A 25,905-nucleotide genomic window follows, 5' to 3' on the forward strand; every position below is an offset into this window, starting at 1 on the left:
CACGAGGACTTAAGATCAATTAATGTTTCAATGTTCTCATTTCATGTCATGTCATACATGTATCCGCTACAATCCATCATTCATAGAGATAGGAAATAAGTAATATAATTTTTTCCTTCTCTTAAGTTCTGGGAAAATGTCTGATGGCAAAGCTCATCAAAAGGAACCCCACCTCATTAAGGAGATGAGCTAGAGTTAAATTTACATATTTGATACAAATCACTGCTGGGAGGTTAGCTGAAATGTGGATACTGGCACATTTGTAGGGATGGAAAAGACTTACCAGCAGGATATTGTAGAGCAGCAGAAATGCGGCATATATGGAACTACAGATGGATCTCTGGCACCAGTTCTTGCTATCAGTACCGTAGCATTCCTTTCAGCAGTAGCAACTGCTTTAGGTCCTTTAGATCCTAAGCACCCATTGACTCCAATAATGCCCGAATCAGAAATCAAAGGGCACATAAGAAAACTTGATGGTAACAAATAGCCATGGGTATAGAGCAAAACATGAGGATCTTGAATTAAGTTCAGTTTAATCTTTAAAAAAAAAAAAAAAAAAAAAAACCTTAGAAATAGTCAACTTACCTGTAAGAGCCAACAAGTGGGAAGAGAAATAGCTAGGAGAAGGACGAGGTTCAAGTGAAATATACAAGAAATGCCTATAAATAATATGACATTAACACAATCCTTGAAAATAATCAAAATAAGACTTAATCTATGGTCAAAGTAGTAGAGCACATTCTCCCATAGCACATATTATAATATTATTAAGAGCTGCTATAGGTACAGGGATTTAAAATATGACATTAACACAATCCTTGACAATAATCAAAATAAGACTCAATCTATGGTCAAAGTAGTAAAGCACATTTTCCCATAGCACATATTATAATATTATTAAGAGCTGCTACCGAATACACACAGGAAGGGTGGGAATTTTTTTTTTTTTTACAATATTTTATACATGTACATGCTATTAGCAGGAGTTTGATAGAAAGCAGAAACTTCATTGTCAATGAGATCTTTTGCATTGTTTGATAAGTCCACAACAACATTGCAAGCTGGAATTATGGTGCTTGATGCATACTTCCTGGAAGCTAACGGCTGCTGACTCCAGAATGCTGCGGCAACCTCCAATATTGAGAAAAATAAAACAGAACTGTTGTTAAATAATGACTGATTCATAGAAGAAGAATATTTTACTTTCTTTTTCCAAACTTTATCTGCAAACTAATTAGAAAATTTGATTTTAGGCTCACAAACAGACACTGATATATGAGTTACTGAAAATCAAAGCCTTTTTTCTAATCCACATGAAGAAAAGTGCTATAGATATACACTGCTGACCTACAAAAAAGTATAAACTAATATTTATTTTGACACCTAGACAACGACAACTATATTACAGTTGTTGGCTCATTAAAAGCAATCAAAGTCACAACGGGCGAACATTGTCAGATTCTTTAGTTCTCTTATTGTTGCAGTCAAAGCTCCGAGAACAGTCGAGCACTAAATGTTTGCAAATGTCTCATTGACAAATGATAAATTAATTACAATAGTTAATGGCATCGTTAACGGATGTAGAAATTTAATATAGATGAACTCGAACAATCCAAAAAGAATCTTATTTTACATGCACTCATTAACTCAAAGAAAAAACTTGTAAAATTATGATATGGTAAAAACAATATATGTTGTCGACAAATAACACTTTGTTACATAAAGTTTTAAGAACCAACAAATCACCATTAGAAACCTATCAACTAAAAATGTAAGCTGTCCTTTGCTGAAATGACTGGACTGAAATAATCAAACTTACCTTGACAATTTTATTGAGTAATTCAGCATACATTTCATGATATAAACCTATTATATCTGTATAAACATAACGTTTTGCACCCTGTATATTACTTAGTGGGGCCAATGCTGTAAAATGGTGAATCAATAGAATAAGTCAGCTTCAGTTCACAAAACCAACTGCCTTGACCGTTTATGAAATTCTTAGTCATCTTTGCCGATTAACATTAGTTTTGATATTGTTACAGTTCTTCAATTTGGCAAAAATATGTGTTTCCTCATTTCCATAATTTTGGGTGTAACATCTCTTATCTATTCAAGAAAATATTGTCATGTATGCATGGTAAAATTCCTCTATTTTTTTTTTTCCAGTCATTAACATTATGCATGCTAGAAATGCCTTTCAGTCAAATTCTATAAGTGAATACTCATGCCTTGATGCACTAATATCTTCATTGCCTCAATTCACAAACTAGAAATTTTCATCGTCCTTTCCTCTCAGCAGATAATTGATTTAAGCGTTGTATTTCGGACATATATATTCAAGCTAGCCCTTAAACCAGCAGCTTCTCTTTCATTGGCCCAAACCTCGTTACAAAAGAAAGAGAAGAGAACTGCTAAAAAGGGTGCTTGACGTCTAAAAAGTTCGAACTTACAAATATTCTAGTTAGTATTCAGCTAACTAGAAAATTGAAGGATTAAAATGAGACTCATGATAAAAAGACTACATGAACATGTAAATAATTAGCAAATAATAGAAAGCAGAAACTTTTTCCTCCTTATCAGGTTACAATCTACAATACTGGTGGAGAGCTGTGACAACTTATATTTATCTATTATCTTATCTCTTCATCCACCTCCCCCCCTCCCTCCCCCTCTCAACATGGCACATTACAATCACACTTAAATAAAGGTATTTCGACTTATTAAACGCTGCTTTGATCCGAAAGGAACGCATATGGTGACTCAATAAAGATTACTAACCTTCTTTATATTGATCAAGAAATAACCACAGTCACAGGAAGAAATAGGCAGCAAGAGAACAAGAGGGGAAGGCAGGAGAAGCGAAGCTTATTTTCATTCAATTCATCACCTTCATCGTGTCCAAATTAAACAACAAACCAAGTACAAATAGCAAAGCAATAAACCTAAAGAAAAAAGGCTTGGGCCAACCCCAACATACATACAAGCCCAACTAAACATAAGTAAAATAGTAAGTCCAACTAAACATAAAAAACCTAAGATGTCCTCATCAACTCTCCCGGGGTGGGAGGAAAACTGACCCTGTCGAGTGAACAAAACACAGAAGCCTGCAGTTGATCTGATACCCAAAATACCTCAAGTCAAACCATGGGGACGATCTTTCTGACGAACCAAATATCGAAATTCCACAAATGATGACAACGCCAATTGCAAATTACTCGCAAAAATATGAGCTGAACAAGATAACCTAGGCGAATGAGGATTTTGCTAAATAATAAAGCTCCAATGAATTTAGCTCACGCCGCTGAAGTCTCCCTTTGGGAATCCATGTACCGTCAGAATCAAGTAGATCCATCCAATGAACAAGAAAGCACTAAATCTCTCTATCATTGGTCAACACAATCTGATAATCTAAAATAACATCAATTTTATTTTTGTGTGCCATAATAGGTGGGATTGAAGTAGACATAGCAAAAGATTTAGTGTGGGAATTCTCATGTAGAGGTAGAAACGGATCATCAGAGGGGTTAAAAAATAGCCTTTGTAAGTATCGAAATCCGTAACAAATAAAATGGGGTGATGGTCATAATTGATAAAAGGTCATTGACATATGCATTTAGACGTTGCTTTGAAATTTTAAAAGGACCAGCATTATGAGCTTGCAATATAACATAATCCCCAATATCAAATTCAAAATGTTGTTTATGCCAATTAGCTCGAGGTTTATATAATGCGTTACTTGCTTCTAATTGTTTATTGATCTCAATATGCAAGTTATGAAAATGTGATACAACTACCTCAACTGACATAAACACACTAGCATGTGGGTACATAGGAATAAGGTCTAAAGGTTTCCTAGGTTCACAACCAGGAATAACTTCAAAGGGATTTAGACCTAAAGACCAGTTCTCAGGATTGTTATATGTAATTGTTCGATCAAGTCCAAATTCCCAAGATTTTTCTAGAGTAGAGACTGTAATAAATTGCTAGGACTTCGGTTAGCAATTTCATTTTGACCATCAGTTTGAGGTTGGTCAGTAATGGAGAATTTCGATTTAGTGCTAACCATAGGCGACTAAATTCTCCAAAGGTGACTAGTGAAATCCTCAAACTCTTTGAGTTTTGGTAAGGGTATGACATATAACATGTGATCGATAGTTGTCGGAAACAAGGGGTATATAATTTCTAAAGTCTTGGGAAGGGTTGGGATTCCAACTAAGGAAGTGTCCTCACTCATCCAAGTCATCAAAATCTTCAAGTTTATGTTCCTATATCTTCTAACGGCTCATCTATTGCATTCTTTCGTTCTTCCATGACTAAGGTTTGATTAGGACATTTGGAAGAAATGTGGCCAAAGACCTCACAGCTGATGCACAGCAAATAAGAAGAAGTCCTTTGAGTTTCAAAAATTTTACCCTTATTTTCAAAGATTGGAAGAATATTAGACGAAGGAGGTTCTAAAAGGGACTTAATGGGAGGAACTAGAGCCAATGAAACAGAAGGAATTGTCAATACGCCTTCTATATGGAGAAGAAGGCTTTAGATTATCATGATCTTTACAATTATTTTTCCAAATGGGAGGAACATTGGATGGGGAAGACTTTATGATAGGCTTATGGTGAGGTGGAGCTAATGGGATGGATGGGTGAACGACGATGACCATGCTTTTCATATGGAGTACTAATAATCAACTCATAATTTCGAGCTAAAGAGTAAGCTTGATTTAAGAGTAGTGATACCTCAAAGGAAAAGCTTACGCCTAAGATCATCTCTTAGACCTTGGCTAAATCTACTCAAAGTTATGGTCTTATCCTCAATGAAATGACATTTGGTTCAAAATTCCTCAAATTGTCTGATATACTCCGTCACTAGTTGATTTCCTTGTTTAAGGGCATTCCATTGAGTAGAAATTTAAAATTATCTCGTCCATAAAGCATTTTTTATCACCATGTTGATGATGATTATGGGACACTTTAGATTTATGGACATCGGTTGAACTAGGGATTTGTTTAAAGTTGTTCAAATTAGCGGATAGAGCCTTACTCTTTTCAAGAGTAGCAGGATAACAGCTATTTGTCGAGTAAGTGCATCAAATTGTGAGGGGTTCATGATTAAGGTAACTAGAAGTGATAGGACGACCACTATGCAACTATATGCACTGTAATAGCAACTAAATGAGATAGAGAGATCAATAAACAAAAGTGCAAGCAATGGAAAAAAACAATTTGAGCATTTTATCTTTCCTTTTTTTTTTAAATAAATTTTGGGATTAAATAAATCTAAATATGGCAAGCTAATACTGTTGGTTTATGTAAAATAGCAAAGCAAGGGCCAAATACGAGTCAGGACCTAATCACGTAAAATAAGTGAGGTAAGAGTGGAATTTAACGAAGGTAATGGGTCCAATTACGTGAGTTTAGATAAAAACTGGGATAACAGCAGCACACAAAAATATTGATGCAATTTTAAAACGAAACAGTAATATAAACTAAAGATAAAGAAAAACAGTAACTCCCCTCTTTGATTGCTGAGGTAACTGGATCGATCAACAAGACAAGAAGATGTACCTGGCAAAACAATGTTAGAAAATATAATTTTTTTCCGCTTTTCTTTTTTTTTTTTAATTAAGCTGCAAACTAAACAGGCCAAAACAAGGATAGAAACAGTGGCCCAAAACAAAACTAAAGACAACAACATACTAAAGCCCAAACAAAACTTTTGATTAACTCCCGATTCTTTTCACACGTGAAATGACCCCAATATTTACAGCCTTATCTGTAGAAATAGGCAGCAGCGGCAATTGGTAGACCCTGGCTGTCGACGAGAGAGAACAACTGGTGTTTGTACTGGTTGGCGTCGTAGTGGCTCGAAATCTGGGAGAATGGTGGGTCGATTTTGGGTCGCCAGAGCTCGGGGAGGTGGAAAGGTGGTGACTGAACAAGGTGGGTGGGTTTTGTGGATTTCTTTTGATTTTATGGAGTTGGTTGTAGAATCTACTGAGTGGTGTTCGTGATTTGGGAGAAGGTACTGGCCGTTATGGTGTCATCAGTCGTGGGTATGCAGTTCTTGTCGGCGGTCGATTTGTTTGGGGCTGGGTACAGTAGCAATTGCTGTAACATGAAGTTGGACATAGGTCGATTTGTAAGAGACTGGTGGCGATTTTGCGATTGGATATGGTGGTCGTGTTTGTTGGAATTATTTGGTGGGGGTTGTAGTGGTGGAGGAAGTTTGGGTGTTGAGTGAATTTCGGGCGATAGTGAAAGGACGTGGTGGTTTCTCTGGCAGCACTGGTTAACCAGAAAAGGGAGTTGCAGTAGCAGGTGATGGATATACTGGTTGTATGTATGGATTGGGCCTATTTCTAGATGGTGGCAGCGTTGTTGGCGGGAGAGTAAATTGATTGGGTTTTCAATAGTGGGTGAAGGAAGCCAGATTTAGCTCTGATACCAAGTTGATGTAGGATCAATATATAGATCAAGAAATAATCACAGTCACAGGAAGAAATAGGCAGCAAGAAAGGTGGAGAGGAAGGGAGAGAATGGGGGGGAGAAGACCGGAGAAGAAGAGAACAAGAGGCGAAGGCAGGAGAAGCGAAGCTTATTTTCATTCAATTCAGCATCTTCATTGTGTCCAAATTAAACAACAAACCAAGTATAAATAGCAAAGCAATAAACATAAAGAAAAAGAGCTTGGGCCAACCCCAACGTACAAGCCCAACTAAACACATAAGTAAAATAGTAAGTCCAACTACAAAATAAAAGATGTCCTCATCACTTTTATTATGCAAAAAAATTCTATCTCATAACTTAGTACATGAGTAGGATAAGTTTTAATTTAATTGCGCATACTACCACAAGTTAGCACCTCTGAATATTTTACGTCACATGGTCTTTGCAAATATCAAATTTGCTCTAGAATTTACAAGAGTTGTAGCTACAAAACATCGTAGTAATTATGATAACGGAGAGGTACCCCTAAGATAGCATACCACAGAGTGAATATTAACTCCAGCTGTCTGAGGCTGCTCATATTTTGTGACGTTCCAGCAACAACGATTCAAAAAAAGTTGACTCAAGTTTCAAGCTTCTGCAGTTTTGTTTTGTGCATCTTCGGTGGCCAAAAATTTTTGGACATGCTTTCTATAGGAAAGAAAATATGAAAAATAAAAAAGAAAAAGAGCAAAAAAAGTAACCCAGCCAAAATAGTTGCCTTAAGACGAGAAAAATGTGGTATTTAGCGTAAAACATGAATATCTATTGAATGATAGGATCAATAAATTTTATTGACCTCCCCAACACTGGGGAAGCTCCTTACAGGACCACTTAAAAGTCCAGAAGAGCAGTCACTGCCAAATGACAAAAGGACATGCAAGGACGAACAATGAAAAACATGATATAAAAAGATTGTTTAACAGAGAAAGGAGACCTTTCTTTCCAGAAGTTTATTTTCAGTACCTCTGGACAGAGCATCACCTCCATTCTTACCATTTCCATAAAGTTGATATTCCAATGGTGAGCTTACATCATCAGAAGAAGAAGCCTCCATTCTTGTGTCATTCTCATAATTGTACCTATTTGGGAAAACAATTATTTATATTTAATGGAAGACACAATAAAACACTCTGCATGCAATACAGCTATAGAACACATAGAAACTACATACTAGCTAATAAACCATGCAAAATTCGTAAAGTATGTCCAGAAAACATATAAACTAGCACAAGGATCAAGAGGGATATGTGACATCAACTAATGAAATAAACGACAACTGAACTCTGATATATGCCTTATGCTATTACAAAAGGCAAATTCTTGAAATAGATAATCTCAAATCTCTAGAATGAAGGTGATTTACAAGAAGTAATAGTTTCTAAATTTCCAAGAAAATGTAAATGTGATTTTTATGTTAGCCGCCCTTATCTATACTTCAAAAAGCGGGCTAAAAAAGTGTGTCAAAAAGAAAGCTCTTGCATCGAATATAGTATAGGGTATTGTCAATAATTTGTACCTATGGACTTGTGTAGCTTAAAAGACAATGAGCAGTGTAACTGAACTTCACATGAGAAAATACAAAGGCATTAGAAAAAAAGGCATTGCGGGGGTGGTATTGCAGAACCCAACATGAGTAGTTGTCAGTAGAAACCCCCTGTCAGAAAATGGAAATTGTAGAAAATAATTAGCTTAAAATATATAGTGGAATGAATACATTAAAGGGTATTGTCAATAATTTGTACCTATGGACTTGTTAATCATTTTTGTTTTCTTCGATCTTACAATTTCATGCAGTTTAATCTGCTTTGCTCTCTCATGTCAATCATCGAATGTTCCAGTGACCAAATGGCTCTGAGTTTGTCTTGGGTGCAGGTTTTGCCACTTCAGGTGTCCCAAAAACATTCCAAAACCTCAGAGTTTCATCTCCTGCTGCTGATGCAACTGTGCATCCATCCGGACTCTAAATCAAAGACCACAAGAAAAGGATCAGATTTAAGATGTTAAAAAATGGTGGCATTACATTCGAATTAGATAAAACTCAGTACCACAAGAAAATGATCAGATTTAAGATGCTAAAAAATGGGAGCATTACATCACTCTTCGAATAAGATACAATTCAGTACCTGAACCATACAAAGAACTCTTGATGTATGCCCAGTGAGCTCAGCTATTTTCACCATGGAGGGGTATTTCCAGAGAGTGAGCTGATTTTCTATAAACCCATGAGAGCTAAGCAATTCGCGCTCATTTTTATTCCACAATAGAGCACACACCTGTGAGCCAGTGTCAACCGAGTTCGAACACACACCAGAGTGCGTGTTCCAGAATTTTATGCACCGGTCACTTCCACCCCCACCAGAGGCGAGTAAATTACCCTGGAAAGGACACCAAGTAAGAGCTTTGACAGCGGCAGTATGTTCCTCGAGCCTGTGCAGCCACTGTGTTGGAGAATCAGAAGAAGCCATGGATCTGTCCCATATGTGGAGCAGATTATCATTTCCGCCACTTGCTAACTGCGAGCCGGAGGCTGACCATTTAAGCCCACAAACTTCTTGAGTATGTCCTCTATAAGTTACAACAATATGTGCCCTCACTCTAACATCATTGTTAATGATCTGACCATCCATGCCTCCAGTAGTCAAAATGTGATTGTTCCAGTCCAAAGCTCCAACTCGTGACCCATGAACACCTCTCAAAGTTCTCAGCTGCATTGGAAGTAAATCAAAATAAGCATTTTATGCAATACTAATACATTTTAAACAAATTGTAGGTTTACAGTGGGTCAACTGGATTGGACAAAATAGATCTCTATCCATGCCAAATCAATTGGATAGAGGTGGATAGAGGTACCCAGCTAGATTTGAGTCTGAGTCCAATCCTTTATCGATGATCAGAAAATATTAGAGGATAAGCACCTGTCTAGAGGCTGTCGAATCCCATATCTGAACTTCCGAGTTGTTCAGGCCAACAGCAATGTGCTGTCCATCGGGAGCCCATTTGACACTGGTAACAGGACCATTTTCTTCATCAATTGTGACAAGTTCTGATGTAGCACCGTTAGATGCATTCCACATATACACGGTATTTCCAAGAGCAATGGAGAGAACGTTGCTGCTGCCCCAATCTAATAGGTTCAAATAGTAATCATCCACAATATCAGGAGCATCTAAAGTCCTCTCGGAAGTCTGCATAAATATACGAATTGAATTATGATCATTTTTAGGAAACATTCATGTTAAAAAACTCTCCCATCCACTTGTATAAAATTTCATGAAACAATATAAAACAACATTAACCTGGGGAATATGCCGACGGGGTTTTGAGGGTTTGGCCTCATGAGTAGCCAATGCAAAATCAGTCGAAATTGTCTCTTTGCGAGTAGGCGGTTTGTTCTTGAAAGCAAGAATTCTCGTCCTATTCATATTCAAGGCTTCAGCAAGTTGTTTCCTGTAAGCCTCTCTGGATGGGGAAGAGACCGTTGCAGGATTTTCCTTACCTGTCCTTGCTTCTGCAAGCATGTAACGCGCGTAGTCGAAGTTCATCGCTGATCTGTTTGGTATGAACCGGTCCAACTGCACAAAACAAAAGCATCAATTGTTTTAGATACACAGTTATGTTCGTCTAAAATTAACATAAATTAAACAAATTCTAAAATCGAAAAACGTGATTTCAGATGTGGAGTTCAATTTAAACTTATCAGACTACTTCAAGACCCTAAGTTTATAAATCAAACTGAAAACACATATTGTAAAGCAAATAAAAACTACCTAATTTGTCGAATAAAATTGAAAAAAATAAAAGCATAATTGCAGATGAGATAGCGTGGTACTTGGAATCAGAATTGGAAAAATATATACTCGATTTTAAGATAATTATTCTCTTCCCCCTTATAAAGGTGACAATTTCAAAACAATCATATAAAAAGCCCATCATTGTAAAACAAATAAAATCCACCCAATTTGTGTGATTAAATCGAAAATCATTGAATGCAATTGAAGGAAGTGTGATCTTGGAAAAACATGACCAATTTCAAATTAAGCTTTCTTTATTTTTCTCCCAATTCCAATAATCTTCTTAACATAGATATATATATCTGCCTATACTAGAATATTGAACACAGTAAAACAACCACATACATTCTCCCGTGAACTCCGTCTTTGAAGGAACGGTTCCTGAAGCGGGCTTCGCGATTGAGTCTTGTTCGAAGATGCAGATGTATTAACACTTCGAATTTTCATTACCGTTAGCACAAAAATAAATACACAAACAACAAAAGATATATGAAACTAAAAAAGAAAGAGAGCGAGAAATAGAATTCCCTGCAAATAAAAACGAAAAAGAAAAACTGAAACAAGAACAACGAAGCCTGCAAAAAGCGTTAGATTTAACAACCAAAATCAGAATTAAAGCGAATAATAACCAAGAAATTGAATTTAATATTAGAAAGAGAGAGCCAAAGCGGATTCAGATCGATTGGTGGTTGTGAGTGCGACCCGAGAGTGCCCTGTGTAATGAGAGCGAAATATTGATTTCTTGATTGATACAAACGGCCAATGAATTTGGGATAGGGGATTATGATTAACGGCTATATATATTTATATTCAGAAAGAGCTGTTGAGATTTGATCGGACGGAATTGCCCCTGAGGAAATTCTTTTGTTTAGTTTAAGCTTCTATTATTGCTTCCTGCCTTATTTACCCATAAACGATAAAAAGCCTTATTTCATTGTTATTATTATTCCTTTTTTTAAAAAGTTTCCTTGAACTAAGATTCTCTCATCAACTTTGATGGTTTTGTAGAATTGATCTAATTCTTAGATAATTATCTTTATGAATAAAAGGATAGGTAGAATTGCGAACTTCCAAATTTTGTTTTGAGTCATTTTGACTAAATTCGAGAATACTTAAATTTTTATCTTAATAAATTTAAAAGTACGATTTTAGTAATTTGGGAAAAATTCACGTATAACCAAGGAAAAAATAATAATTTATAAATTACTATATATTAATTTATATACTATAAATACTAGATATTATACAAAAATAAACCAAAATTACTTACTTCCATAATCTCTCTAATTTTTGTAACTCAAACACTTAAATAGCTATTAACATGCCCATAATAACTGACATCCCAAGTTGCTAAATATTTTACCAAAATAAAATTGTTAAAATTGTTGATATTCCATGTTTAATATATTTAATTAAAGTAATTGAACATAAATAGAAACAGCCAATAAACCGCTATCATATTGACTATAAATCCTAGAAATTAGCTACATTTAAGAGAAATGCCCAATGTACAGGGCATTTTTCACAGGTTACTTACAGGGCCCTTCACTGTGCAAGGCCCAACATACCTTAAAAAAAATTACGCGAGCCCCACGAATGTATGTGCCTGGCAACAATCTGGTTCTGTAAGGCTAGCACGGTTCTACATTTAAACCCCCAATGAATCAAAACAATTGCAACCAGTAAACAATTTACAATTATTTTTTCGAATCTTAAGATGAAATTATTCATATTTTATTTTGTTTTTAAACTTTGTGCCATAATATTTAACAAGTCTATTTTTTCATTATTCGTGTTAGTAAATTTCAAATTTGACGATTAGACTGCATAAGTGTAAATCAAATTAGTGAAAAATCTCACGATAGTCGTATCACATTTCTGTAACACGTTGTGAATTTTCATTTTAGCATATATGACTAATACAAGCATTTGAAATTCTAGGTCTATTTGAACTACTTAATATGGATTGTCATGGAACTTTTCTTTACTATTTAGTCATATATGAATGTTATGATTGTTATCCGTGTGATGTATATCATAGTTTGTTACAACATTAAGCTTTTAAGATTTCAGATCCAATATACACCATGTTGTGTTGCATATGTGTTTATTGATGTGTAATGAGCCAAATTGTACATTTTTTCAGATTATTGGCTTGTTACGAATTCTTAACAGTGATATGGTGGCTTCTAACTTGTTGCAACTTATTTATCAAAAATGAAGTGCAATGTCACATTACATAGATTGGCATAATGTGTTGTATGTTACATATTAAGTTTCTTTCACTTTAAAACCATGTTATAAAATGCGTATGATTAAATATTACAAATGATACTTGGTTTATAAAATATTTGACATTATATGTTACGAAGAAAGATATTGCTTTAGATAGATTTTGCTTTATTTTGATTGCTATAATTTTCTACTTTTGAGTTATAACATGCAAAGAGTAATTGCAAGATCATGAACATTCCACAACCCTACAATTGAAAATATAATTGCACTTCAATTATTACCGTAATTGAGCATAAAGGATTTTTTATTTTTATTTTTTTTAACAATTTGAGGTCTATAACTACAAAAATGTGTTTAGGAACAAAAAAGGCAAATAATTTGGTTCAATAATGTGTATTCCTTTAAAAATGGTTATTAATCAATAACAATAAAAAAAACCGAGTTTTTAAAATACAAAAATTCTTTAAAAAAATAAATCAAGAACTTATGGATCAAAGTGGTGTTTCTTTTTCTTCTTCTTTGTGTTGGTTGTGCTATGATCACTCTCTTTTAAAGTTCTAGTGATCAACGTGAATCTTGATAAGAATCTCACAAGAGTAGCAATTTCTAGGAGTGTCCATTTGGATGCAAGATTATCGGGATTGAGATGATTTGCAAAGGTGACTAGCAGAGAAGAACTAATGAGATGAAGAAGAAGGGGGTTAGGGTTTTTACAGTATAATCTTGTGCCAGCCAAATATAGAAGATTTATTTGGCTATGATTAAATTTCAAAGTACATGATTTGTGGGATATGTTTGGTAACTTGAGGGATGGGATATGTTTGGTAATTCGAGGGATCAGTGAGTGTTTCTTGAACACTAAAAAGAGAGCGTTTTACTACTAGTTATAGTATTTTTGGAATAAAATAAAAAGTACAGTAACAGTGGAATTATGTTTTAATTGGCGCTAGTAGATGAAATTTTTTTTTATACTAATTTTCATGAATAAAGCCCGCAGTAGACACTCTCCTAATAGGGGGATGCCACATAACCCCTTGGTTGTCTAAGGGGTTGTTCAAGCAGCCCCCCCTCCCACACTTTTAAATACAATATACTAGTATCCAACATGTGTCATGTGATGTATTTATAATTGAGCATTCACAATCATATTTGTTACTCAATATAAGTTCTTTATAATTTTTCGTATCTTTTTAGATCTAAGAGCATGAGTATTATTAAGCTAATGATAATCGTAAGCATTTGTAAAAAGGGATTACGATTTCAAATCATATTGATTTTTTGATTCGCAATTGCCCCATTTACTATTGTAATAGTTTGACTTTACTTCATTTATGGAGTTATGATTTCAAATTCAAGATCGATGAGTATTTAGACATCTATCCTTACTGTATAAACCCTAGGAAGGATCTTTTTATTTTTTTGGCTTTCAAGGTGTATTACAATGTAGAGCTAGATGGCCTAGCCGGAGAAAATCCTGAAATGGCTTCAAAAAGAAATGGGGGTATCGGCCTTTAGGCCTAAATGCTTCTTCAACCAAGACCTCAATCATATTTTGTTTATTGATGTCTTTTTATTTTATTGGGCTTGTCTAGTGGTTTGGCTGAAGCATGTGAATATTAGATTTTTTGTGCTATTTATATGTTGGTGACTCGAATGACAAAATAGTTTGATGATTATGAGAAATTGAAATTGGTTTTGTCTTGTTCTCTTTCCCTTGCCTTCTCCTTGAACTCTCTTTCTCCATTTTCTCCTCCATTTTCTTTGGTTCTCTCCCCTCTTTCTTGCTATTTTTTATTTATCCTACATCAAATTTAATACCAGAGCTAAACTTGGGTAATATTTCTTCATCTAAATCTATCAAATCAACTTCAATTATTTTCTAGATATTCTTCCAACCATTTTCACAAAATCACGCACCCACTGTCCATGATTTCAAATCATTGACCAGTTTATCCAAAATCTTAAAGCAGCGCAAAAGAAAGAATTTGGTGTGGTATCAGTTTCTTCCTTAGTTAAAAGGTGTGAAAAAAAAAATTTCGAGTAAAAAAAATAAAATTGCCTGCTGCTGCTGCTGATAGATAAACAGTGTTGTTCCATAAATTTTATCCATAACACTCAAACCCTACATAGAATCGGCCTACATACAAAATCAACCCAACTCATGCTAACCCAAACCCTATAACAACCCATATATACCCACAGTCCTTACTCCCAAACCCATAACCCACGCAGCCCAACTCCAAAACACAAGGCCCAGCCCTAACCAACCCAATTCCCAACTTCCCAATCTAGACCAAATTCACTCACCATCTCCAACACCATGACCAACTCCCTTTCGGCCCCCTATCATCTCCATCTCCCACATTGAACCCAATCACTGCAAAACACAGGTGAACCTACCTCTTCTCGTCAACCACTTCCACAATAGCAAGGCTACTACACTTTCTGTTTCATTTTAAAATTGCATCGATTAAATTTTTGCGTTGCTATTATTCTGATAATATACCTAAAATTACATGACTGAATCCCTTGATTTCGTCAAAGCCCCGTTTTACCCCCACTAATTTTACGTGATTAAGTTTTGACTAGTATTTGATTTGTGCTTTGTTATTTTACATAAATCAGCAATACTATCTTGCCATATTTGAATTTACTTAATCTCGAAATTTATTAAAAAAGAAAAGAAAAGAGAGCGAGAGAGATTTAAAAAAAATGCTGAAGTTGTTATTTTCCATTGCTCGCACTTATTGTTCATTGATCTCATCATTGGACGTTATTTAGATGATATTATATTACTTGCAATTGCGTATTGGTCATCTTAACGCCTTTCTTTCTAGTAAATTAACCATGGACCCATCCCAATTAGATGCACTCATTAAACAATTAACTCAACTTGCCATTAGCCAACAACATTTACAAACTCAATTAGCGGCTGTCCAAATCGAGATGGCCGCTACTTATGAAAAGAGCAGAGATCTAGCTACTAATCTAAACAATTTTAAGCAAATTCCTCATTCGACTGATGTTAATAATTCTAAAGTGTCAATATCGTCATTGACAAGGTGATCAAAAATATTTTCAACACAATCGTATAGATAGGGATTAGGTTCGTGAGCAAGAACGAGGCCATGGTCGTCATAGTACTCATTCTCTTTCTCATCATAAGGAGCATTTCTTTAGAAACATTAAATTAGATACTCATACTTTCGATGGTTGCTTAGGTCATGAAATTTTTACTCAATGGAATACCCTTACACAAGGGAATCAGCTAGTAATTGTGTACATTGCTCAATTTGACGAATTTCGAATGAAATGTCATGTCATTGAGGATGAGCCTTGATTTTGAATAGGTTTAGTCAAGGCCTAAGAGAAGATCTAAAGCGTGAACACTTCCTTCGGGATATCACTACTCTTGATCACACTTATTCATTAGCTCGGGACTATGACTTATTTATTAGTACTCCATATAAAAGGCGTGGTCACCATCCTTCACCCATCTTATCAACGCTACCTCATCATAAGTCTATCATAGAGCCTTCCCTGTCTAATGTTTCCCCTATTTGGGAAAATAAGTGTAAACGTCATAATATCTTAAGACTTTCATATCAAAGGCAACACTGCTTCCTCCTGTTAAGTCTCTTCTAGGACATCCCTATATCTAATGCTCATTTTCTGTTGGAAATGAAGAGTCAATATTTTGAAACTCCAATGATTTATACTTACTTGCAGTACTTCAATTGTAAGGACTTTGATCACATTTCTCCCAAATGTCCTAGTCGAACGTTAATCTTTCAGGGATGAAATGATGTCATGGGTGGTCAGTTAGAAGATCGTCTATGAATCTAAACTTGAAGAATTAGATGACTTGAATAATGTTGAGGACACTTCCTTATGTAATATCCATACTTTTCCTATGAATCTAGGAGTTGTATCCCTTGCTCTCGATACCTCTCAGTCAAATGTTGTATGTAGTACCTTATCCAACCCAATAGTCCTAATGATTTGCGTAATCATGCCATTTTCAAGGAAAATATTGGGAATTGGAATTTGATCCTTCCGACAATTCAAATTGCATATAACAATTCTGTGAATCGGTTTATAGGTATGACTTCTGTCGAAGTTATTCATGGTTACAGATCTAGGAAGCCTTTAGACCTTGTTCTAGTATGTCTATGTTAGCTGAGGCATTTGTACATCATTTTCATGACTTGTATATTGAGATCAATAAACAACTTGAAGCAAGTAATGCATTGTATAAACTTCAAACTGATTTGTATAAGCGAAATTTTAAATTTAATATTGGGGATTATATTATATTGTAAGCATGTAGTGCTGGTCTTTTTAAAATTTTAAACCATGTTAGTCTAAATGCATATGTCATTGATCTCTCATCACATTTTGTCTATTACTCTTCTTTAAATATTGAGGACTTCATTACTTACAAATACAGTTTTAATTCCTTTGACGATCATTTTCTACTTAGCTTTGTGGACCCCCAACTAGACTGTGTTGATATTTCTACTTCACTACCATCTATCACAGCACACAAATATAAAATTGATATTATTTTAGATGAGCGTATTGTATTGACTAATGATAGTAAGATTCAGTACTTCCTTATTTGTTGGGTCATTCCACCTAATTTGGACTATACATGGATTCCAAGATAAAGGTGCCAACTAATATGGATCACACTATTTTTGGAGTTTCGATACTTGGTTCGTCAGAAATATCATCCTCGGCATGTCTTGAAGCATTTTGGGTGTCAGTCTGACTGCAGCTTTTGTGATTTGCTCACTCGACATGGTCAAGTTTTTTTCCACCCCGGGAGGGTTGATGTGGACACCAACCCAACTTCGTGTTTTATTTATTTATTGATGTATTTTTATTTCATTGGGCTTATCTGGTAGGGTTTGGCCCAAGGGCGTGAATATTAGGTTTTTTGTGCTATTTATATGTTAGTAACAGGAATGACAAAATAGTTTGATGATTATGAGAAATTGAAATTGGTTTTGCCTTGTTTTCCTTCCCTTGTCTTCCCCTTGATCTCTTTTTCTTCGAGTTTCTTCCCCCCTTTCTTTCCAGTTCTACCCCTCTTTCTTGTTGTTTTCTTATTTATCATACATCAAATTTGATGTAGGATAAAGAAAAAACAGCAAGAAAAGGGAAGAAACCAGAGAGAATGGGGAGAAGAAGTCGGAGAAGAGGCAGAAATTCGGGAGAAAATAGGAAGGGAGAGGAAGGAGACGCCACAACCAATTTCAACTTCTTATAATCATCAAAATTTTTTGTCATTCTAGTTACCAACATATAAATAGCGCAAAAAAACTAATATTCACGGGATTGGGGCCATACCCACTAGAAAAGCCCAATAAAATAAGAAGACATCAATAAATAAAACACGAAGTAAAATAATTGGGTCGATGTCTGCATCAACGCTTTATTAGGATTCTTTATTTATAATTTTAGCAATGCAAAAAAAAATTCTTTACTGTCACTATTTCATAATTTTGTTTTTTATTGGAATATTTGTTGCTTGAAGCCGTAAGTAGTGTTATTTTTGCTCATCTGGATTTTTAAAAGGAGAATTTGGACATTTGTGAGGTCTGATCATGTTTGTACTTGGAGATTGAGTTGGTGTACATGCTTAGATATTTGGTGCTTGGAACTTATTATCAGATTGTGCATTATCAATTATTAAAGAATTTATCTTTTGAGTAGATTGTTTGAAAAGCTAAGTTGCTAATGGGAGATTTTTCTATTTGACCTATCAATATTCCTTTTTGTTAAAAGGTCTATATTACCCTTAATGAAATTATTCTTTTTATATTGCAACATATATCCTAATATCTTGAACATTTTATCTTCTGCTTTGAATATTTGAATATAAATCCATTTTATGATATAACAAATAAGAATAATCTGCAACATATATTTTATATTTTCTTTTTAAAATGCAATATTCTTCAAATAGTAAATTTACATTTTCTAATTGATAGATAATATTTTTTTTTTATCTTTTCTAACATTTTTTTCTAATAGATTATCTATTCCTTTAATTGTATATCCTGGCATTTACAAATAATCATCAATTAATCCCTACGATTCTTCAAGATCTTAAAAAGATTCATTCTAATTTTAGCAAAAGTTTAATAGTTTTACTTTAGGTTTGGTCTGGACTTGTATTCTTCGAACCGAGTGACCTTCCAACTCTGAATCTGTAAACTGCTTCCTTCAACGGCCTTCTGTCTTCTTGTAATTGTTACTGTTTCAGCTACTTACTCTTACTGTATCAACTTCTAAAGAATAAAAATCCTAGACTTCTATTAAAGAAAAACTTTCTTTTTGCTAAAATAAGAATGAAACTTTTTATCAGATCTATCAAGAATCTATGGAAATAAAGATTTAAAAACTCATATTCATATCAAGAATATTGGAGTTTTATTTCTATTAGAATTTATACAAGACTTCTATTTGATACAAAGAGATTTCTAAAAAAACTGGTTTCTCAAACTGGGAATAGGTATTGCTTACAACTCAAGACTTCAAGATAAGATGAGTTGATATTCTTCTATTGTAATGTCTCTATTTATACAAGTTTATGAGACTCTATTATATCACTGGGTACATCAGCAAGGCACACTTGCCTTTCTATTATTTTCCTCCTTGGGCCTACATCTTTTTATCCAAAGAGTATCTTTTTCTATTATTGCTCTTTATCTTCAATGTCTTCACATGCAGTTGTATTATTGTTCTCCATTCATCTTTGACAAATGTGCTCTATTATTGTTTTCTTCCTTCATTTCTTCACATGCAGTTGGGGCACTCCTTTAGCTGACAAGATTCTTTTATAATGGGAGAACATCTTGAAAATTGATGTATATCAAATCTTGTAATATAGTCTTTCAAAATTTTTGATTTTGCATACCCTCCATTGGATACCAACATCCAATTTTCATATTGGCACAAGTATAAGAATTTTTTTATCAAACAAATTTTTTGCAATGTTATAGATGACTTTAATTCCAAGTGCTCTTCTATGTCTGATCCATGCTTTTGTCACTGTTGGAACTTTTCTATTATTTTCCATAACATCAATTTGGAAATTAGCTGCAACATATCCAATTGAGATTATGTGTTCAACTGGATGGTAAACAACTCTATCATATTCTGAACTGATTGAATAGAATTTCAAAAATATTTTTCTTTTCTTGGCAAATCTGGATACTTCTTTAATAAATATGTCATCAAACTTTGAAATTTCAATAAAATATTTTCCTGAATAAATCAAATCCATGAATCCATAATTTTTATAAATGAAGGGTCACCTCCTTCCATGATTGTTATTTTGAGATAAACATTATTTCTCGAAGAAATGAAATATGAATTACTCATTTTTATTTCATAAGCGATTTTGATTATTTCGGCATATTTTTCTTTTCTTTTTTTGGATTTAAAGGATTTTATCTTCTTGATCTATAATGCTGATTATTTTGGTATCTCTTTTATCTCCATGTATCATCACTTTCTTAGTTGATGATACAAAAATAGAATCTCCTTTATTATCAGTTAGTATATTGTCATGTCTGGGTCCACTGCTACTTCCAGCTGTCTCTGTTTGGTATTGATTTGGAAAACTCATTTTTGAGCTCTATGGTATATCTGTTTCAGACAGTATATCTTTTAGTTGTGCTGCAATAACATCAACTTGATTTTTGAGTTCTATGACATATTTTTTATGCTCAGTGATGATATTCAACAATATTTTTATATTTGAGTTGAATATCTCTGAGATTTGGATTGTTCCAGAGTTTATATCTTCGGATTCTTCTTTAAGAAAATCCATCCTTTTTTGTGTGTGTAGGATAGATTGGTATAATTTCATGACCTTGGCTTTATCCATCAACAAATTCTATGTTTTTTGTTGAGAAAATTTGTAAGGAAATTATTAACTCCTTTAATATGGATTATATCAAAATTATAAAATGCTAAATAAGCTTGCCATCGATAAAGTCTTCTGTATTAAGGTTCTGAGGGTAACTTATTCCTGACTAATCCTGCAACTTGAGAATTATCAGTTTCAACAATAAATTTCTTGGATAATAAAAACAATGATAACTTTTTATTCCTCTAATAATTGCTAGTAATTCTTTTTCATGAGTAGTATAATTTATTTCTGCTTGGTTAAATGTTCCACTTGAGTATCTACAAATTTCATTAAGATATGTTTTTAATATTGCTGCCCAATATTTATTTGAGGCATCAGTATTAACAATCAAATTATCTTTTTCATCTGATAATCTTAATTTTGGTAAATTTTTACATTATTCCTTTAATGATTTAATTATTTCTGTATGTTCTTCATTCCATCCATTAGTATTTATTTTTCTAAGTAAAACTTGAATTTTATATCTTTTCTTAGAAAGATGTTCAATAAATCATTCCGCATAATTTAAACATCCTAAGAATTTTTGTATTTGTTCTTTGAATTCTAATTTATTTGGAAAACTTTTTATCTTTTTAGATATATGAGTCTGTAATTTTATCCCTCTTTTATCTATTGATAATCCAAGAAAATCTATCTCTTATTTTTCTATTATAGATTTCTTTTTAGATAGTACAATTTCTTCTTTTTTACATTCGTTAATAAATTAAATTAAATGATTTCTATGTTCTTCTTTACTATTAGAACATATTAATATATCATCTATATAAACAATTAAGAATTCATTCAACTTTTTAAATATATTATCCATTTTCCTTTGATATATTTGTGGTGCATTTTTTAGACCAAATGACATAATTAACCATTCATATTTCCTTGAGGTGTGCTAAATACAGTATATTGTATATTATCTTCTTCTATTTTTATTTGCCATAATCCTGATTTACAATAAAATTTAGAATAATATTGTTTTTCTTTTGCAAGATTTATTAATACTTCTTTATTTGGTAGAAAGTAACCATCAAATTTAGTATATTTGTTTAATTCTTTATAATTTATAATCATTCTAACTTTTCCTCTGACTTGTTCAGAATGTTTCATAACCATAAAGGCTAGACTACTATGAGGTTCATTACTATGTCTGATAAGTTTTTGTTCTAACAATTCTTTTATCTGATTTTTAAATTCTTGTGTATCTTCTATAGTATACATCATTGGTCTAACTCTTATTATAACATTTTCTATTAATTCTATTTTGGCTTTTGAGTGTTGTGGTTTTCAAAATAATAATGGATTTTCTCCATAAACATTTTCTAGTTGTTCAATGATTTTTTCTATATTAATTTCTATTCCTGTTTTTAGAACTTTTTTATATAATATTCTTTTATTTTTTATTTCATTAAAAATGATTGATTTTTCCTCCCATTTATCACCATGCTATGCTGGCTGAACTCTATAAGGTTTAAATTCTCTAAGAATTTTTAATAAATATCCACAAAGTGTTTGTAGTATTATCATATAATTATTTTGTTTATAATATTGAAATTGTTATATGAAATCACTTCCTAATAATATATCACATTCTAGTTTATCATATTTGTAAATTTTATTCATTGTTACTTGTTTACTTCCAAGAATTATATTAACTTTATCAGCACTATTAATTATTTAAGTACTTTCTCCTGTAACTCCATTTATTTTTATATTACTATTATTATTCTATGATTTTATTAAAAAACTTTTAAATATTGTTATATCACTCGCTGTATCTATTAAAATACAAGTTGTTATATTTGTTTCTACAATAGTAATTTGTATATACATAGCTAATGAAAAATTTATCTGATTATTTATCTAATTCTTTTACATAATGTAGTTTGTCCATTATGAACAATATATAATCCTTCTCTTTTTATACTATAATCATCTAATCCATTTAGAAAACTCATTTCTAAAAGTATATATGGATTTATATCCATACTTTTATTTATGTAACATGGTAATAAAAGATTTATTCCTCCTATTTTTATTGGTACCTTAACTTCTAAATCTGTTATATGTACTTGTCCATCAAAATTTACATATTTATATGGTTCTGTTTTATGAGTTATTAGGCATTTATTTCTAATCGAAGCTATATGACATTCACTAGCTCATGTATCTATTAATATATTTTGTCCGGTTATATTTTTTCTTCCATTATGATATTCTCCTTCTATTTTCATGTTTCCAACATTCTTATACAATTTTACATCTTTTATTTTGTTGATTTCTTCTAACTGATTTTTGTTAGGTATTTTAAAACTTTTTGATCTTTTAATTAATTTTCCATCCTTAAATATAATATTATTAGAACATTCTCCTTTATTTAATTCTGTTATTTCGGGTTTATTTTTTGTAATATTAAATTCATATTCCTCTAAAATTAAATTTATTTGTTTATTTAGTTCTATTATTTTACTAATATCTTTACATTCTTTATGAATTTCAATATATGGTTTATTGGAATAAATATTTCCATAATTATAATTAGTAAATGTACATAGGGCTCTATATTCTATAGTCATAATTTGATCACTTGGTTGCATGATATCATCCCTATAAAGTTTAAAATGTAATTCTAAAACTTCATTAAAATTTCTATCTTTTAGTGATACACATAATTTTGGATAATAAGTAAACATAATTTTTTGATATGCTAAATTTCCTTCTATTGTTCCTAAATGACTATCTTTTAAGTTTATTATTCTTCCATCATGTAAAGTTATAGTTAAGGGTGAATCTATCACTTCTCTAAATAGTGATTTAAACATTATTTGTATTCCTGTTAAATAAAATATTGAATTTTTTCACTTTGTTTTTTACTGATCTTTGTTAATAGTTCATCAACTGTATTTTTTATTAAAAGATTTAATTTATGTTGCTCATAAGTTGTCCTTACATCTATGGTTTTTTCTATTTTGTGATATTCATTTATTGCTATTCTTTCTCTTTTTCAAATTCTATCAAAAACTTCCCATTTTTCTATTTTTAAATCTAACTATAATTTTTGCAACTTTCTAAACTTGTTATTATCAAAAGTGATTTTTAATTCATATCATTCTATTCCTTTATATTCTTATATATTTATGTTATTACTTTCTATTTTTTCAATTTCTCTATTTAGATCCTGATCCATCTTTTGTTTCACTTATATATACTTCTTGATCATAGTATTTTTCAATATCTGACATTTCACTTAATTCATCTTTTATTTCTAAATATTCTTTTTATAATATTCTAACTTTCTTTTTATCACAATCAGGGCTTATATGATCTTTTTCTCCACAATTTCAACATTTACATTGATTTTTATTTTTCTTTTTATTCTTCTATTGATTATATGGGTTATTTTTTCTTTTGTAATACCTTCTCTTAAGTTTTATATATTTTTTATTAAAATTTTTAAATTTTAAATTTTTATACTTTCTTTTATTAATTCCTCTTTCAGGATTACATCTCCATTGCATAGGGGTTTCCATATCTTCACAACATATTTTAATTAATTTTTCTGATTTTTTCATTAATTGTTTTTGTTGACATATATATGCAAGTCTTTCAAATAAAAATTTTATTCTTGAACTTAAAGTTCTAGGTATTCCAGTGTTATTTCTAACATATTTTTCAAATTATATTTTAAAATATATTCCCCATGAACCTGGTAACTGATTATAGTACATGTCTTGGTATACTTCTTGATTTTCATTACTATAAAATTGAACATAATAGTAATTTTTAAATTCACAAGTATATTATTTAATTTTATACATATCACATATTGTTAAATTTATTATTTTTATTCTAGCATTATCTTTTTCTCTTATTGATTCTTTTTCAACATTTCTTATCCAATTTTCTCCTAAAAACTCATCTGAAATATACTCTACTAATTTTTCTATACCTTGTCTATCTGACTTGATTATTTCTGTTTGTACATTTCTTTTTATTAATATTTTTGTATCATTGCTTATTCCTTCCCACCAATTTCTAACATCTCCTTCAAAAGATGCTATTAAAAAATCTATTCTTCTTTCAGTATTTTTTCATGTGTCATCTTTGTTCTATAAAAAGAATAATATCATTGAATCTGCCCAAATTAATAAGGTTTTTTTAGTATCTATTTTGTAATTTAAATCTAGTTTTGTTCCTTTATGATTAATTGGTTTATCATAATTATCATTTAATTCAAACATATCTTTATATTTATTTCCTTTAGGTGGTTGTTTATCTCTTACTTTATCATAGAATTGTCTATATGGTTTATTATATATAGGTGCATAACTTTCATCTGTATCATGTAATTTATGTTTAGAGGTTCCTATTGGATTAGGTCCTACTCCAGTATTCATTAAAATTTGATATTCACTTATATCAGTTAGACTTAATTGATCAAAATTTTCTATTAGTAAATCTAATTCTTCACTCATCTTCTTTTTCTTCTATTCTTAATTTTCCTAATGACTTTTCTTTAAATTCTTCTTCCCCTTCTAATATTTTTGGTAATATATTCTTTCTGAATTCATCATTCATACTTCCTGTTTCTATTACTATATTTTTTTTTCGATATGTTTCTTTCCTATTCGAGTCATCTCTTTTTCTATACATTTTTTTTTATCTATTTTCTTATCTTTATTCTTATTATTTTCTTTTAATTCTCTAATTTCAATTTTTAATATATTTATATCGTTTCTTGTTTCTTTTACTTTATTTCTTAAATCTTGTACATCATTTATTAATATGTTTATCAATGATTTTAATTCTTCCATATATTCACTGAATTAGTCTACACGTACAAAATTCATTTCACAGGGAATTCACAGGATTTTGAAATGGGATGACATGGCAATAAAAAAAAAGAAAAAGAAAAAAACCCACAATTTGGAGATTAGAGCCAAAATATTTCCTCCCCTCAAATCAGGATGAAAACGCGAGACTCATTTCCCGCTTCACCCATAGCCGCTACCAAAACTAAATCCACCGGCTGCACATCTCCTTTCTCCATCTCCAACTAGCTCCTGCTATTCCACTGGTAGTTCCGATTTTTTCGACCACCTGCCCAAACCCATCTTCATTTGGCCATGGAGTTGGAAGCTATGGATGAGATGACAAGGAAAGGGATTTTCCATATTTGTTGTAATGTGTAGTGTCTGAGGCTGTTATAAGTGATGTTTATACTGAAAATATTGAAAATAACCCATCTTTGAAATCACCTCCGCCAAACCGACACTGTTATGTTTCGAACAGGGACCTTGGTTTTATATTGCATAGCTGAACTTGAAGGACTTTGGTAATATCCAGAAGAAAATACTGAGCCATTTCTGTGGCTTCGAATATTGAGCAATTTTTTTTTTTTTTTTTTTTTTTTTTTGTTTTTGGGGGGTAAAATTTTTTTTTTTTTTTA

General features: G+C 32.1%; 1 protein-coding gene and 1 pseudogene across 1 annotated transcript; both read right to left on the reverse strand.

Moving 5' to 3' along the window:
- Positions 1-41: 41 nt before the first annotated feature.
- Positions 42-25,905, reverse strand: part of LOC111368365 — a 99,006-nt pseudogene continuing 73,142 nt past the window's right edge.
- LOC111368844 (cell division cycle 20.2, cofactor of APC complex-like) lies at positions 5,614-11,057 on the reverse strand. Its single transcript, XM_022990320.1, has 7 exons — positions 10,631-11,057; positions 9,791-10,066; positions 9,410-9,679; positions 8,618-9,199; positions 8,237-8,454; positions 8,011-8,148; positions 5,614-7,573 (listed from the first exon to the last, which is right to left on the reverse strand). The coding sequence occupies exons 1-5, from the start codon at positions 10,730-10,732 to the stop codon at positions 8,317-8,319; spliced, it is 1,368 nt and encodes a 455-aa protein (XP_022846088.1). The 5' UTR covers positions 10,733-11,057; the 3' UTR covers positions 5,614-7,573; positions 8,011-8,148; positions 8,237-8,316.

This window comes from Olea europaea, chromosome 19, assembly GCF_002742605.1.
Source record: "Olea europaea var. sylvestris chromosome 19, O_europaea_v1, whole genome shotgun sequence".
NCBI classification, from domain to species: domain Eukaryota; kingdom Viridiplantae; phylum Streptophyta; class Magnoliopsida; order Lamiales; family Oleaceae; genus Olea; species Olea europaea.